Source organism: Accipiter gentilis, chromosome 17, assembly GCF_929443795.1.
Source record: "Accipiter gentilis chromosome 17, bAccGen1.1, whole genome shotgun sequence".
Lineage (NCBI taxonomy): Eukaryota > Metazoa > Chordata > Aves > Accipitriformes > Accipitridae > Astur > Astur gentilis.
Window position 1 is genome coordinate 25,010,750 of NC_064896.1, and position 14,110 is coordinate 25,024,859.

Genomic DNA, 14,110 nt, shown 5'->3' on the forward strand with positions numbered 1-14,110 from the left:
CCATCTAAACTTAAAGCTTTTCTAACAATTTTAACGGAGCCTGGATTCTGACCCTTCCTTTTACTTATTGTTCTACACTGAGAAGATAACTAACTGATAAATCAAAATGTGAGTACTAATTCCTTTCCTTTTTTTTCAACATAGTAAGTGAGCAGAGAGTACCAGATAGGGGAACGGAATGGAAACAGGTGACAGGACAAAATAACCAAGCGACTGTGAACACAGTCTGATTGATAAAGGGGGATGATTGGAGCTGCTAGAGTTTCAAAAGAGGAACACTGCACCACAGGAGTGCAATGTGTCTGTAGAGCTAGTCTTTGAGTGTAAAAGAGAAATCTCTGGGCACAGAGGGTACAGTTCAGAAGAGGCTGAAGAGGTATATTTTAGCAATGCTGCTTTATAAAAATGAAGTAGCAAGGGAGAAACATAAATGTATTTACCGAGAAGAAATAAAGGAGTTTAGATGAAGGGTCATGTCCCCTCAATTCTCCTTTTCTGTAAAACAGATCCAGCTGCTGCTGCTTGTCTTCACTTAATCATCCTTTGCAAGAACCCAATTATTTTGTCCATTTCCCCTTCTTCTTTCTCAGCCGTATTTCTGATGATTGGTTCTTGTATTTCTCTATGAATAGGGGTCTGTGAAGAAGCAAAAATCTTAAAACCTGCTGCGCTCCTCTTCCTTCCCTGAAGGACAGATTCTTCTCACGGCCATTTAAAGAGGAAGTAAAGGAGTCAAAACAGAAGCAGAGAGCTGGAAAGGCAATGTGGAGGATCTTTTAGTATTGTAGCATTTAAAGGCAATTTTTGAGTTCCCACCAGGTAGTGCATGGCTGAAGAGTGCAGTGTCTAGTGCCTGAATTAAAGTATCATCTCCTTTGTTCTAAGTAATTAAAAGGTGTCAAGCTAATAAGAAAAGAAAAAAACTACCTGTACTTAAAGATAGGAGATTACTGAAACAATTCCAAAAGATAGAGACCCTGTAAGATTAGACTGAAAACTAAGAAGAATTTATTTTAATTTTGTTAATTAGTTTTCATTTTCTGAGCTGTCCGCTTACCATGAGAAATGCAACAGCACTTTTACAGCCCCTATTTATCCCACTTTTGAATCTTTCAGGAAGCTTCCATGGCAACATCACACGAGTCCATCAAAACAATTAGCAGGAACTTTGTGTGTTACCTGACTCAGCATCTCATGACAACTAGCCTATTGGTGAGAAATGCTGAGCACATTACTGTTCTGTCTAGTGTTTTTCAGCCTTCTGTTCAGTTTGATGTTTCTACATTCTTCTGCTTGGTGCAAAAAAATTACTGAAAAGTAAAAATTTTATTAGAAAAAGACTTACTTTTAATAGAGGATTTCTTAAATTTACTGATTCCTGTCGGGCCTATCTAAAGATGGACGGAAAGTAACATTATGTTTCGGCTAAGGAGTCCTGTTCCAGGAGCAAGAAAGGGAGCAAAGTCCAAGAACGGCAGTCTGTGATGCTTTTCATTTTCTTTAGAGGATGCTGATCCACGCCAGCTCTTTAGCTAACAGAGATTAGCTTGTCTTTCCCAGTTTCGCTTCATTGGCTGGCACACCGGTCCTCCTGTTCCTTTCTTTTCCACACCTCCTCCAACCATCCTTATGAGAGGAGGAATAACAATCTGGAGTTAGGTGCCTCTCCCACCACACACCTCTGCATGGCCAGAGGTGAGAGTAGACAATGCGGGACGCTGGGTATTCGGCATAGCTCCCGGATGGGACATAAGGTATTACCTCCGTATCGATAGCAGGATTTGTTCTGCAGTGACTACAATTTTAGTCCTCTATATTAAAGCGTATCGAAAAAACAATGACAAGAAACTGCAATGGTCCTTTTTTATATAAAAGGATAAATAGAGCATTTTATTAACACTTTTTGCAGCAACAAAAGTGACACAGTCCACATCTTTTTCATTAAACACAGCAAAAGCTATGGTCACATTTTACATCACTTTGAGGCACAAAGCAAAATACTTTTTTCTTAAGGTCAAGGTATGATTTGCATTAAAAAAAAGGAGAAGAAACAATCCTCAAGTTGTATATTGCGGTAGCAGGGTTTCCAATCACTAGCACGATACAATGAACAGACCAAGAATCCAGAATGGATTATTACATACAATAATAATCATTTGATTGAATTAAGAAATGGATCATTGTTGTCATTTTAGAGTATTAAGAAGTGGTCTGGTGTTGCTAAATTCAGTTGGTTCAGTTTGGTTTAATCCCAACAACCCCAAATATATACAACAAGCTAAATGAAGGTTAATATATAGTCTAGAAGATTATGCACTTCATAATGCATTGCACTTATTGCTTGGTACACTAATGTTGCAGTCACTGTTGAGTTATGCTAAAAAGTCAAGCGTGATGCTTGTTGGCTTCTTTCAACCCAACACTAGTTATTTACCACTTTGGTTTATTGTGAGTTTATATGTTACTCATATTCAGTGTCCTTTATTATTAGGTTTAACCGAAAGACAAATACATTTTTTATTTCAGGGATTTCTAAAATAGCAACATTTTCTATAATTACAGTATCTTCAATAAACTTATATCTATGTATACAACTGTGGCACGATGTGTAAAAATATGAAAGCTATTAAGGGAAGAATAAGGGTTAAATTATTCTCTGTTTCTTCTATTGGCTTCAAAATATTCTGCAAAACAAATACATCCTTTTTCATAGGGCTACTTGCTCATAGTAAATTTCTCTTTGGAATTTTGTAAAAGACTATATCTTCTTCTAGGTTATATTGGTTTTTTCTCTCTAAAGACACCAGTACAAAGTTGGAATATACTGCAAAGAACAGAATAACAAAGCTTGGTTTTGGATAAAGGGATTTGACAGTCTGCATGAAAAGTCAGACAGCATTATATATTGTTTTTATTTTAGTTGATAAATGCAGGGAAGAACATGACAATGCCTATAATTTCATAAGATTCTGTAAAGAATAGAAATAAGAATTTGTGCCCAAATATTCAGTATAAAACTCCTAAATAATTCCTTTATTCATCACAGAGTAGCCTGCAGCATGTAATCACGATAAACATACAATATGTCCTATTTGTTCTTTAGGTTTGATACAATTGCCATTAAAGGAACTGGATCAATCCTCTGTAAATGCCTAGGACTCAACCTTTCTCCTTTAAGAAAGCTCCTGTCTTAGACTAAACACACAATTCCTACATTGCACTGAGTAAACGTGTGTATTTAACACAATCTCTTTCAATACAGTGTAACAAATATATAAGTGCATTTTTAATGATCAAGTAATTTTGGCTTTCTAGAAAGAGCATTAGATGTGCCAACTTGGTTGCTTAGTTGTGCTTTAATCCTTAGTTATGAGTTTTAGCTCTTGTATACCTTAAGTATCTAATTGCCTCTATAGTTTTGACCAGTAAACCCTTAAAACTCTAATGTTTATAGAACAAATATAACCTAATGAAAGTGATGACATGTCACAACTCATACAGATTGCACTTTGATGTATTTTTTTTTACAGTAAGACCTTCCTGTTTGATATGTGTTTACATGTTTATACCACATTTTATTTCTGTGTGCAAACAATCACAATGAATTTAATCACAAACACTACAAAATATACCCAATATTTAGGTTTGTTATGAATAATCTCCTTCCTTGTAGTTGTATGAGTCTTGTACTTCCTCTTGTACAAATTCCTCTTTTTTCTCCCAACCATTAGGCCAACCACCGTTGACCTGGGTTGTAGCACCATAAGACTTGGTGGTACCATAATTTACATAATTCTGAGTAATGTCCCCTGTCTCTTCAGCAAGTTCATCTTCGTGAATAAAACCACATTTCTCTTCACTTGTCTGTTCAGGGTCTGCCCAGGGTTGTTTCTCTCCTGAAGCAAATATGCCATAGAAGATAACACCTCCATAATGAACTAAAGCAGCAATGAGGAAGACATACTGCCACTCTTCACGTGTCTGTAAAGAAGAAATTTGCTAAATCAGACCAGTACATAGACTTATCTGACTCTTCTGAGCTGAAAGATTTAAATTAGGGACTGAGGCTGTGGTGGGCAGCACACCTAAAACATTTAAGTGTCCAGTTTCCAGTTATTTATATCCATCTTTCTTTGAAAAATCACTATTTATTAGCCTGCAAAAGCATTGACCCGGTGAGCATATACCAAAGCACGCTTCAAATTTGCAAGTTCCTAGATGCTGTCCCCTGGGGGTCCCCAGACTCTAATATGGATATCATGGCAAGTTGTACTATGGAAAGGTCTTTTTCTTGAAACCAATAGTATTAAACCGGAAGATTTGAAAACTGTATTGCCATTTACCTTGTTCTTTGTCATTGCTCCGACAATTATAGGGCAAACCATTCCAGACAAGGTCCCGACTCCATTAGAAATCCCCATTAAGATGCTGGCATACCTCGGGGCAATGTCTAAATGGTTGACATTGAATCCTGGAATACAAAGGTCAACAAACATCCGTACGAAAAGCAGAGCATTACTTCAGTTCTGAAAAGTAATGCTATCACTTGACAAGTTTACTATGACATATTTGGGCTGTTTAATTGCATTTCTTTTTCTCTAAAAGGCTTATAATGGTTAAATATTCCTAGAGGGACTCTAGGGTTTCATTTTCTTTAAAAAATATATTATAAAAGGATGCCAAATGCATTTTCTTCCCAAAATTGCAGTTTTTAAAAAAATCCCAGTAGTGGCTGTGTGGAGTAGAGAACCCAGAATATACTTAGGCAGGGAGAAAGTTCACATTTTGCAGCATCATTCATGACCATTTCATGCTGTATATAACGTGTCATTTCTTCTTCCAGCTTGTACCACTTTTCTATTGCCCACATTTTTCTTTCTGTTACACAGACTAACAGGAGGGAGTTCCCTTCTGTTCTTGAGTGGTAAAATGAAGGGAATAAAAAGACAGTATCTATAAATGATTTATTATTTTTATAAGTACTTGTTTGTTCTCTTGCATTTCCAGCAGCTTAATTCCATTGAAATTTATGCAGTAACTATTTAAATAATCTTAGAAAAAACCCATGCTTCTCTGAAGTGACAGAACTCATTGTCCCCAAAAGAAGCATGTAAGTAAGTGAAAACAGAAACCAAATCTTTGGATACAGAAATGCAATAAAAGGGGAAAGGCAGGCAGTAGAATATGGATAACTGTTAAAGAAAGTGCAGTACACTTTTCAAGTTGTACAAAACAGGCATGATACCTTGCAGAATACATGGGATTGAGGACAGATTTGATTATGGAGAGTTTAGATATTTGGCACAAAAGAAAAGAGAGCCTGTTTTAGACATAAGGAACCAGCATGGGAGAGGATACTTAGATCACAGTGGGAAAACAAGGGAAGGCCAGGTGACTTGTGTTTGGGAAAGAGAGAGGCAAAAGGGTAATATATCAGCAGGAAAGGGGAAGAGCTGAATTTTAAATCAGAAAAAAATTGCTAGTAATTAGGCCCCAAAGTAATAAAAGAATGCAACACCAATAAAGCATTAATTAATATAAAGTGGAGAAAAATAGTAAAGGGCCTGTATTTAAACAAAGACATGTACATTTAGGTATCATTGTATAATGCCAGTCCGTTTGTGTCATACATTTGATTTCAAGAAAAATCTGCGGCGTACATTAGCACCTCACTGCAAAGAAAGTCTAATCTGCTGCAATTAATATGGAAAAGATTGAAGTATTTGAACAAAAATAATCTAATATAAAAGATGTGGTACTGATTGTGCTTTCCTCTCTAATGATCATAAATAACGTCACTTGGAATTCTGAGGTTTGCTTAAATCACTGTCAATGAATAAAAACCAAATGAGGTGTTCTATCTCTTAAGAGAAAATAATCTACTAATAATGGTAATATAATCTTACCAGATATGGCGAATCCACTAAAGCCTACCGCAAGCACTAAGAATGAAATAGCCACTCCTTTACTGTGAGAATATCCCACCACGAGAAGAAGAGTTGCTTCCATACCAAAACCTGGGGAAATCATAAAAAAAACCGGGCATCAGATTTAATTTCCTCTCAAATATTGCACACCTTAGGATATGGCGATATTTCATAGGAAGACAGAGGCAAAACATCACCTCAGAGTGGAATATAATCAGATATTTCTTTCATCCTTAAAACCCACACGTTCTTGCTGCCTCAAATAATCCTTATTTTATTCTTTGTATGCTAATTTACTGCTACTCCCTGTCAGTTTTAAGATGAAAAGAAATACTTGCGATTTGGTTGGGTCATTCCAGCCAACCCTAATGGGAATATACACTTAGCTCGCTTATGAATTTTGCAGCCCTCATCACAGCCAGGATTCAGCCCAGAAGTCAGATATGTAATCTCAGGTAGTTGTTTGGGCTCTCTTAGTGCGGAGGCTGTTTAGATGAGGAGCTAAGATGCAGTAAGTAGCTAAGGATAGGCAAATTACCCCCCAAAGCTCATCTGTTTCTTTAACAGTCAAAAAGCTTTTTCAAATACCAAACATCTATGTTGAAACTGGGAACAAGAACAACTGTGTTTACTTTTATTTAGTAACCACATCTGTAATACACAAAAAATGTACAATGTATTGCTTCATAAGTACATAAACCCATGCAGTTCGTTTGTTTGCTCTATACGGTGTACTATATGGACATTGAATCTGTACAAGAAGCTTTTTAATAGAAAAAGAGGACTTACCTCCACAGTTCATTATCTTTCTCACAGTAGTGGTGGAAAGAATCTGCCTGCTTCTTAAAAAGTCTGCAATTTGTCCCCCAATAGGAACAATAATTGTCATCACTAAATGTGGCACAGCAGACAAGATACCCACCTAAAATAAACATTAGAATTAGCAGAGTATAAACAGTAAGAAAATATTGATTCTTCATTTTCTGAAGCATTCAGCAACTAATTAATTGTTTCTCTTCAATTTCAGGCTGTGTGTTAAAACTAAAAATCTTAGCTTGGTTTATTAAATGAAAAAAACTGGTTATCTTAAGTTGTCGTTGTATTTTATGAAGGACAACCAGAGTTTTTAAGAACCTCTGGTGTCGTGATGCTTTTTGTTTATAGATTGTTTTCATAGTTTATATTTAAGCTAATGACTTTTTTCCCCCTGATTTATAGCCCTTCCTTTTCAGAAGATTTGTGATCAAATGTATTGAACGGAATTGCTACATTTCTGTTGGTGATGTCTTTGGTGTAGCATTGCCCAGTAAACCTAACACATCCAGACAGATTCCCTGTGGATCATCCTCACGTGCACAATGGCCACTTGCCTTTGATTTCTGACCATCCCTCAGTTTCACGTGGGCAAAAATATGTCTGAGAAACTCTGTACGTAGTGAAAGATAACATGCTAAATAATCACTGACAATACTCAAAATGCCATACATACTAGCAAAGTAAGACATAGTAATTTTGTGATGACTGTTCCAAGAAATAATAGTGTATTTGAAGACCTTTCCTTCAAAGCAGGGTAGGGCGTCTGTGAGCACGGCACTGCCGCCTGCTATCTCCTGTCAACGTAACTGCCTTGCAAATAGTTTGATTTAGTACACACGGCGTTTTGTTCTAGTAGGGAGTGATGATTATTGTGTATGTGAAAAAGTGCTTAAGCAGAGGGGTTATTTGCATAATTCCTGTCTGAACAGGGTATCAGCTGGCCTGATGTCTGACTTTTGAGTTACATCAGTGTGCAGAGCAGACAGACTCCATGAGAACAAAAAGAAAACAAGTTTTCTCTACTCTTCAGTTAAAGTTGTGAAACTGTATATTTCCCTACTGTTTATATATGTGGCAACTATGTTGTGACAGCTAGCTTCATGTTAATAAAAGTTTCTCCCAATAAGCCAGATATTAACGATGAGGTAATTATCGTATTGCAGTTACTGCTTTGCGGTGTTCCTGACTAAATGATAACTATTCATTTATAAGCATCCATATCCACAGCAGGTAAAAACTGATTTTGCTGTCATTGATTACAAAGCTCTGCATTTCTTTGAATACACTCTGAGAAAAATCTTCTAGAACAAAATGATCAGATTAATTCTATAGGATGTGACCAGTCTTATTGCATGCATAACAGATGATGTTTCAAGCATAGCAAAGCTTCTTAAAATAACTCCAGCTAAAGATGAAAGCCCACCCTTAAATGCAGGATGGCATTACGTGATTTTGACAGCACTCCATAATACGGCAACACTTTGGAAGCTGCTCATCTAATTGTCACTTACACCACAATTTAGGGTGACAATACCTCATGGAACACGATCAAAAGAATACAGGTCTCTCAAAAGCACAAGCCCCCTAACTTTCACAAGAAGGAAATTTGTATTAGTAGGAAGCTTACTATACACTCTGAAGGCTTGTGTGCCTGTATCTATATTTACTTTACAGGTCTGATCCAAAATCCGTATGAATTGCGTGGAACCTTCCCTTAGGGAATCATCTCTATGTCTCATATTTTGCCCCCATCTCTTTCACTTCCTAAGTGAAAAAGGGGGAGCAGTTCTCACCGCATTAAAGGGGGATATAGGAAGGTGATAAATTGTACTCTCCTTTCTAAAACTAGGTGGTCCTGCTTTGTAAAATGCACCTGGAAAAATGGAACCACTTGTCAGTGCTTTCTTTACAGCTTTGGTGGGATCCTGCATCCCCTGGGGTGTCAGGGACAGAAGCGTAATGGGTCTCTCAATACCTTTCTAATACGGAGCATGATCTGGTTTCAAGCACTTAACTGAAAGTCTTTTTACAATATGGCCCCACGTAGATCATCATCAAATCTCATCCTACCTTCACCTTCCCCTATCCAACCCTTTGTCCTTGTTATTACTTCACTTATATGTGCTGGTCAAGGAAACAGTAACTGGGAGGGATACGATTTAAGCCTTCTAATGCCATGATAAAGGTGCAGAACACTTTTCTGCTCCTAATAAATACCACAAATGTAGCTCTGATATTTATTTAGCTAAGATAAAAGCTTTACATTATTTTTACATACCTTGCTTATTTCAAATCCAAACACTTCCTCAAAGTAAGCAGGCTGACTAATAAGCAGCAAGTAAAAAGTCCAGCTTCTACAGAAGTTTGCAACAATTATTGCATAGACTGGCATAGATGTAAAAAATTTTCTCCATGGAGTTTTGTATTTCTGAAACATAGAAAGGGGGATCCAGTCACCATTTTGATCATTATCAACTACTTATCTGCCCCTTTCCTACCTGTTATTTTTACCTGTACTCCAACAAGCTCATATATACACAGCTTTATCTGAATTCCAATGACTTCAATTATCATAAAATACATGCATCCACGCTTGGGTGATCAAGATTTAATTTAAAAACACATGCAAATAAAAATTACTACAAAATGCACAAGTGGAGAAACAGTGATACTTAGCTGTGTCAAAACACTCTCGTACAAGTGCCATTATCTCAGTCATGTAAACATGAACATACTAAGTCCAAAATGATAATTTTACTTTAAAGGACAATGCTGTTCTATCTAAGGCAACAGTCAGATTTACACTCTAAGTACACAATTTCATCCAGATTTATTTTAAGAATTTTAGCACATAAATCTTAATCCCAGCATTCTGAATAATTTTTTTTATCAAACCTCAGCTCAAACTGCTTGGTCAGTTGTTTTTTTGTTTGTTTGTTTTATTGTATTTTTAAAATTAATTTCATAATGAAAAAAAAAAAAAAGACAGATGGACAGAACTTCAGTCCTGCTGAGTCCCAGCACCTCTCCATGAGCCCAGGGTTCTGCCCATCTGTGTTGATCCAAATACAGCATCCAGACCCAGATGAGTGTTTGAAAATTGCTTCAGCAAGGTTTCAGGCTGGATTTGGTCTACTGTTGAATTGAATACTGACTTTTCTTCAAAGCAAAACAGCTCCTAGATGGATCTATGCAGTACCTTGTATACCTAATAAATTACACTTAAGTAAGAGCTAAAGATTAAGAGTGACTTAATTAATGAGAAGCCAGCCAGAAAAGCTAACTTGGTACTATGGGAAGAATTTCAGCCTAAATATTTTAGAAGCAACTGAACTATTGATACTAACTAATCGCTTAAAAAAAATGTTTAATTAAAAAGCAACAATAAAAAATAGACAGAAATTATCCAACCCAAGTAAGAATTATATGGACATCCTTCGCAGTATCTCATTTCATGTCAGATTTTCAAAAGCCCTTGTAGGTATAAGAAACCATGAACCCTGCTGAATGCTATTGGATATCCACCCAGACACTTCTTCAAGAACACCTAAAAATGTCAGCTATCAAAGAAAGGACTCTGTAATATTTCCAGTTCCCTATTTAATCTGTATCAAAGGTTTTTTACTAAGAGAAAAATGGTTTATTCCTGAGTTCAGTCAAGAACCAATGTTCTGACCAATTAGAAAACATAATGAAGAGTGGTAGTGAGGGTCTACCGGGAATGGATGGTGTAAAAATCTGAGCAGTCAAAGTGAGGCTTAAGAACCAAAACTTTTTACTTTCTTGAGTTAGTAAGCAGGGTCATAGTTTCTTTAAAGCTTTTCAATACTAAGAGAAGTAAGAAAATTATTATTTAGCATGAGGGGAATATTAAGTGGCTAGATAATTCTATGAGTTCATAGTTTTTCAGAAGTTCTTGAGAACTAATCCAGCACAGAACTAAGTCAGATTATGAGAGGCCTGATAGCATGTTTCCAGCAAAGTTACCACAATAATGGGGAAGGTTCCTATGACTCTCCTAGCATGCTCTGTTGCAACTTACAGTCTTCATTGCAAATTAAACAGAATAGTCAGGATTTGCTTTTTTGCTGATGTTCCGAGGACCTCAAGACACACTGAGTAATGCTTTTCCCCCAGCTTACTTTTAGGAAGAGGAAAACCTTCCAGAAGGGATTTTCTAGGAAATGAATTAACCACTTGAACTCGAGGTACTACAACCCCAAAACCATTTAATTGTTTGAAACTTGCTTTTCTCTCTTAAAAGAGAAGGATGTTTGATTTTTTTGTTGTTGTTGTTTCTGTTTGGTTTTTTGGGTGATTTATTACTATCTCATAGGAAACGTGTATAAGCAATATTCTTACTTCCATTGCACCTAGGAGGTTGGCACTCTCTCCAATGCTTTCTTCTATGTATCTCCTTTCTTCATCTGTGATCGTTGGATGCTTTGCAGGACTCTCATATGAAACCAAAAGCCAAAACATGTACCAGACTATACCAAAGCTCCCTTTGGAATGGAAAGAAAGACTTTTAAAAGATGCATAGTAAAGCAGCAAACAATGAAAAAATCTGTGAATAATTATAACAAATTTAAATGGCAATTGTTGTTACTGCTCTTCTACTGAGTCATTCTAACAGAGACTCAGATCCTGCAAACAAGATTTGTGCAAAATACATGCAGAGCTGGACCACATTGAAATCTTCTCTGTTTCATTTACAGAATGATTTCACTGTAAGTGCATATTCACTAATATTTTAGCATCAATTTGTACAAAGCAATGCAATGAAACAGCTTCCATTTCATTTCACCAGACTATAAATGAAGTTCCATTCTGCTTTAAAGTGCTGCTGTTTGATTACTGCACTAATTTTTTGCCTGCAAAATACAAGATTGTGGCATTGTTTTCAACATAGCAATGCACTTCATGACTAGTTTATTAAATATCTATAAGGTTTTCCCCTAATTCACAACAATTTTACACTGCAGAATGAACTCCTTTGGGACATTTTTTTTCCATCAGTGTAAGTTAAGGTAACACAAACAGTGTGGATGAAGTTATGTAGTTCTTCAGATAAAAATCAGGACATCTTAGTCAGGGCAGGTACTCTAAACTTACAGTTGTATAAATGAAAGAGCGATGTTACATGATCTGAGATGCTATAGATCTGCATAGCAGTTTGCACTACTCGTGCTAGAAGTGATGAACATTTCACCATGAACTAGCTTCTCTTCTTATTTAATAATGTTGCTTTCCTACTGTCTCCTTTAAATTCTATTCTTTCTTTGTCCTTTTCTCTAGACTGTATTTTTAGCTCTACAGACCCACTTCTCTTTTTCTTGGCTTCTTAACAGTAGCTTTTACACTTTTAGAAAGGGCAGAGGCAGGTCATACATTATTGGAGTGAAATGAGCAAAAATGCATACCATACACATAGAACACAGAAGACCACCCAGTATATTGCACTAAAATTCCAGCTAAAGGCATTGCAATAACAGCTCCTGCATAGGAACCTACAAAACAAGACACGTGCGGATGAAAAGGGAGGAAAAATCGGTCTCAAAATACTTTTACTATTACAAATGAAAGAAAGACAAAAATAGAAGGTTACTTACCACAAAAGGAAGTGGTTGCTAACCTACTTCTTTCTAATGGGGGGGCCCACTTGCTCCAAATACCGTGGCAGGCAGGGTAGGTGACCCCCTGGGGAATGGGTGTGCCACAAGTTAGCTAATGCTGATCAATCACTCAGTTCATTGTCTTTGCATCATACTTTTTGTTTTAATTGCTACAAACAAGAAGTTAAGAATGCTTTGCATTTCTAGAGTCAAGGCTCAGCATAGCCATAGAAAAACTTCAACTTGTATTGAAGATGAAATGGGGTTTGTATATCACTCCAAATTGTTAAAGAGGCCTTATGAAACAGATATAGAACATAATTATTTCCTTTTACTCCCCCTCTCCCTTTCAGGAAAGAATTGCAAAGAATTAGAAAGAAAGAATCTTAATGCATAAGTACAGAGTCAAAGGAAGAATGAAAACACAGACCCTCTGGAGTCTTTCTATCGCTGGGCTGATTTCTCCAACCCTCAGTTTTGGTGGCTTTCTAACTTTTTTTTTTAAATCTAACATTTAAAGTATCATTTAGGAAATTCAGATTACTGTTCCACTGCTCTAAAACTAGAAAACAAGATCAATAAGAGCTTAAAAATATAATGTTAAGAGAGAAGTTTTTTACTATCTTTGTCTTTAATGAACCTTCTTAAGCACTTAAAGCAAATAGTGGAATGATATTAGTTGGTTTGATTTTAAACCAGTTACTTTTTAGGTGTCTCTTCAAAACCAGCCTTTAACTTACTAATAGAAAAACTGAAAAAAAAAAAGAAAAAAAAAAAAAGAAAAAAAATTACATTCTGCAGTGTTGAAATTTTAGAAAATGTAATATGAAATGTACAGTAATTTCCCACAAAATTCCTACTTAAGCATTATTATGATGTATGCATAGTTATATAGAGTCACTTTTCTCTTAATATGATGGTTTTCTTCCTACAAAAAAAAGTAGAAAAAAATAGTAACTTTTTGCAAATATTGAGGTTTTCATAAAGGTTGAGATTATTGGTCTCAATATGCAAAAGGTTGTAAAATACATTCTTCCATTTTGAAAGAAGATCCAATAACCAATTTCATGTTCATTTCACTCTTTTTGTCAATTTTTCAAAAAAATACAAAGACGTAATCTTAAAATTGTCAGGGTTTATTGTAAACTTTCTTCCGACGGTCCTGTTTGAGATGTCTTGCATTCACAATTCCTTTGAACAGTATCACAGAAATGAGTGGGCATAAAATAGGTATTTCATTTTTTAATTACCCACTTGCTTCCGTTCCTCTCCTCTTTGCAGTCCAGCACGCCTCTGTACATGCAGATCACTTTTCAGGAATGGATCCAGATTTATACACATATACTTTAAGAACTTGATTGACCATTATCTAACTTTCAGGTATATTCTGCACCCTCTTTTGGAGTCTTTTTATACAATAAAGTGCACAAGTTAAAATCAGCTCATGCAACAGAAGTGTGTAGCCCTGAGGAACAAAGAACCAGCAGTCACAGGCCTACAAATCTGTCTTTCAGTAAAGAAACACACAAATAAATTTAGAAGGCAGGCTCAACTTTTTTTCTTTTTTAAATTATGGTAAATCTCTCATTCATTCCAACAAGGGCATGGTCAGGGCTTACGACAGAAGCTTAATTCTTTAGCATAGATTTCATCTGTGAGGCTGGACAGCAAATAAGTGTTGAGAATAGCACCAGTACAAACCCTATGCAGTACAGGATTTCAGTGAAACTTCAATGTTAAATACATATCATA

The 14,110-nt window shown here is 36.1% G+C and overlaps 1 protein-coding gene across 1 annotated transcript in view; it reads right to left on the reverse strand.

Moving 5' to 3' along the window:
* Positions 1–1,877: 1,877 nt before the first annotated feature.
* Positions 1,878–14,110, reverse strand: part of SLC17A6 (solute carrier family 17 member 6) — a 33,984-nt gene continuing 21,751 nt past the window's right edge. The window contains exons 5-12 of the mRNA XM_049820231.1: positions 12,356–12,443; positions 12,167–12,253; positions 11,106–11,248; positions 9,022–9,171; positions 6,717–6,849; positions 5,907–6,017; positions 4,344–4,471; positions 1,878–3,981 (exon numbers count right to left, since the gene is read on the reverse strand). Coding sequence (XP_049676188.1) covers positions 3,649–3,981; positions 4,344–4,471; positions 5,907–6,017; positions 6,717–6,849; positions 9,022–9,171; positions 11,106–11,248; positions 12,167–12,253; positions 12,356–12,443 — 1,173 coding nt within the window. The 3' untranslated portion in view covers positions 1,878–3,648. The remainder of the gene's footprint in view (positions 3,982–4,343; positions 4,472–5,906; positions 6,018–6,716; positions 6,850–9,021; positions 9,172–11,105; positions 11,249–12,166; positions 12,254–12,355; positions 12,444–14,110) is intronic.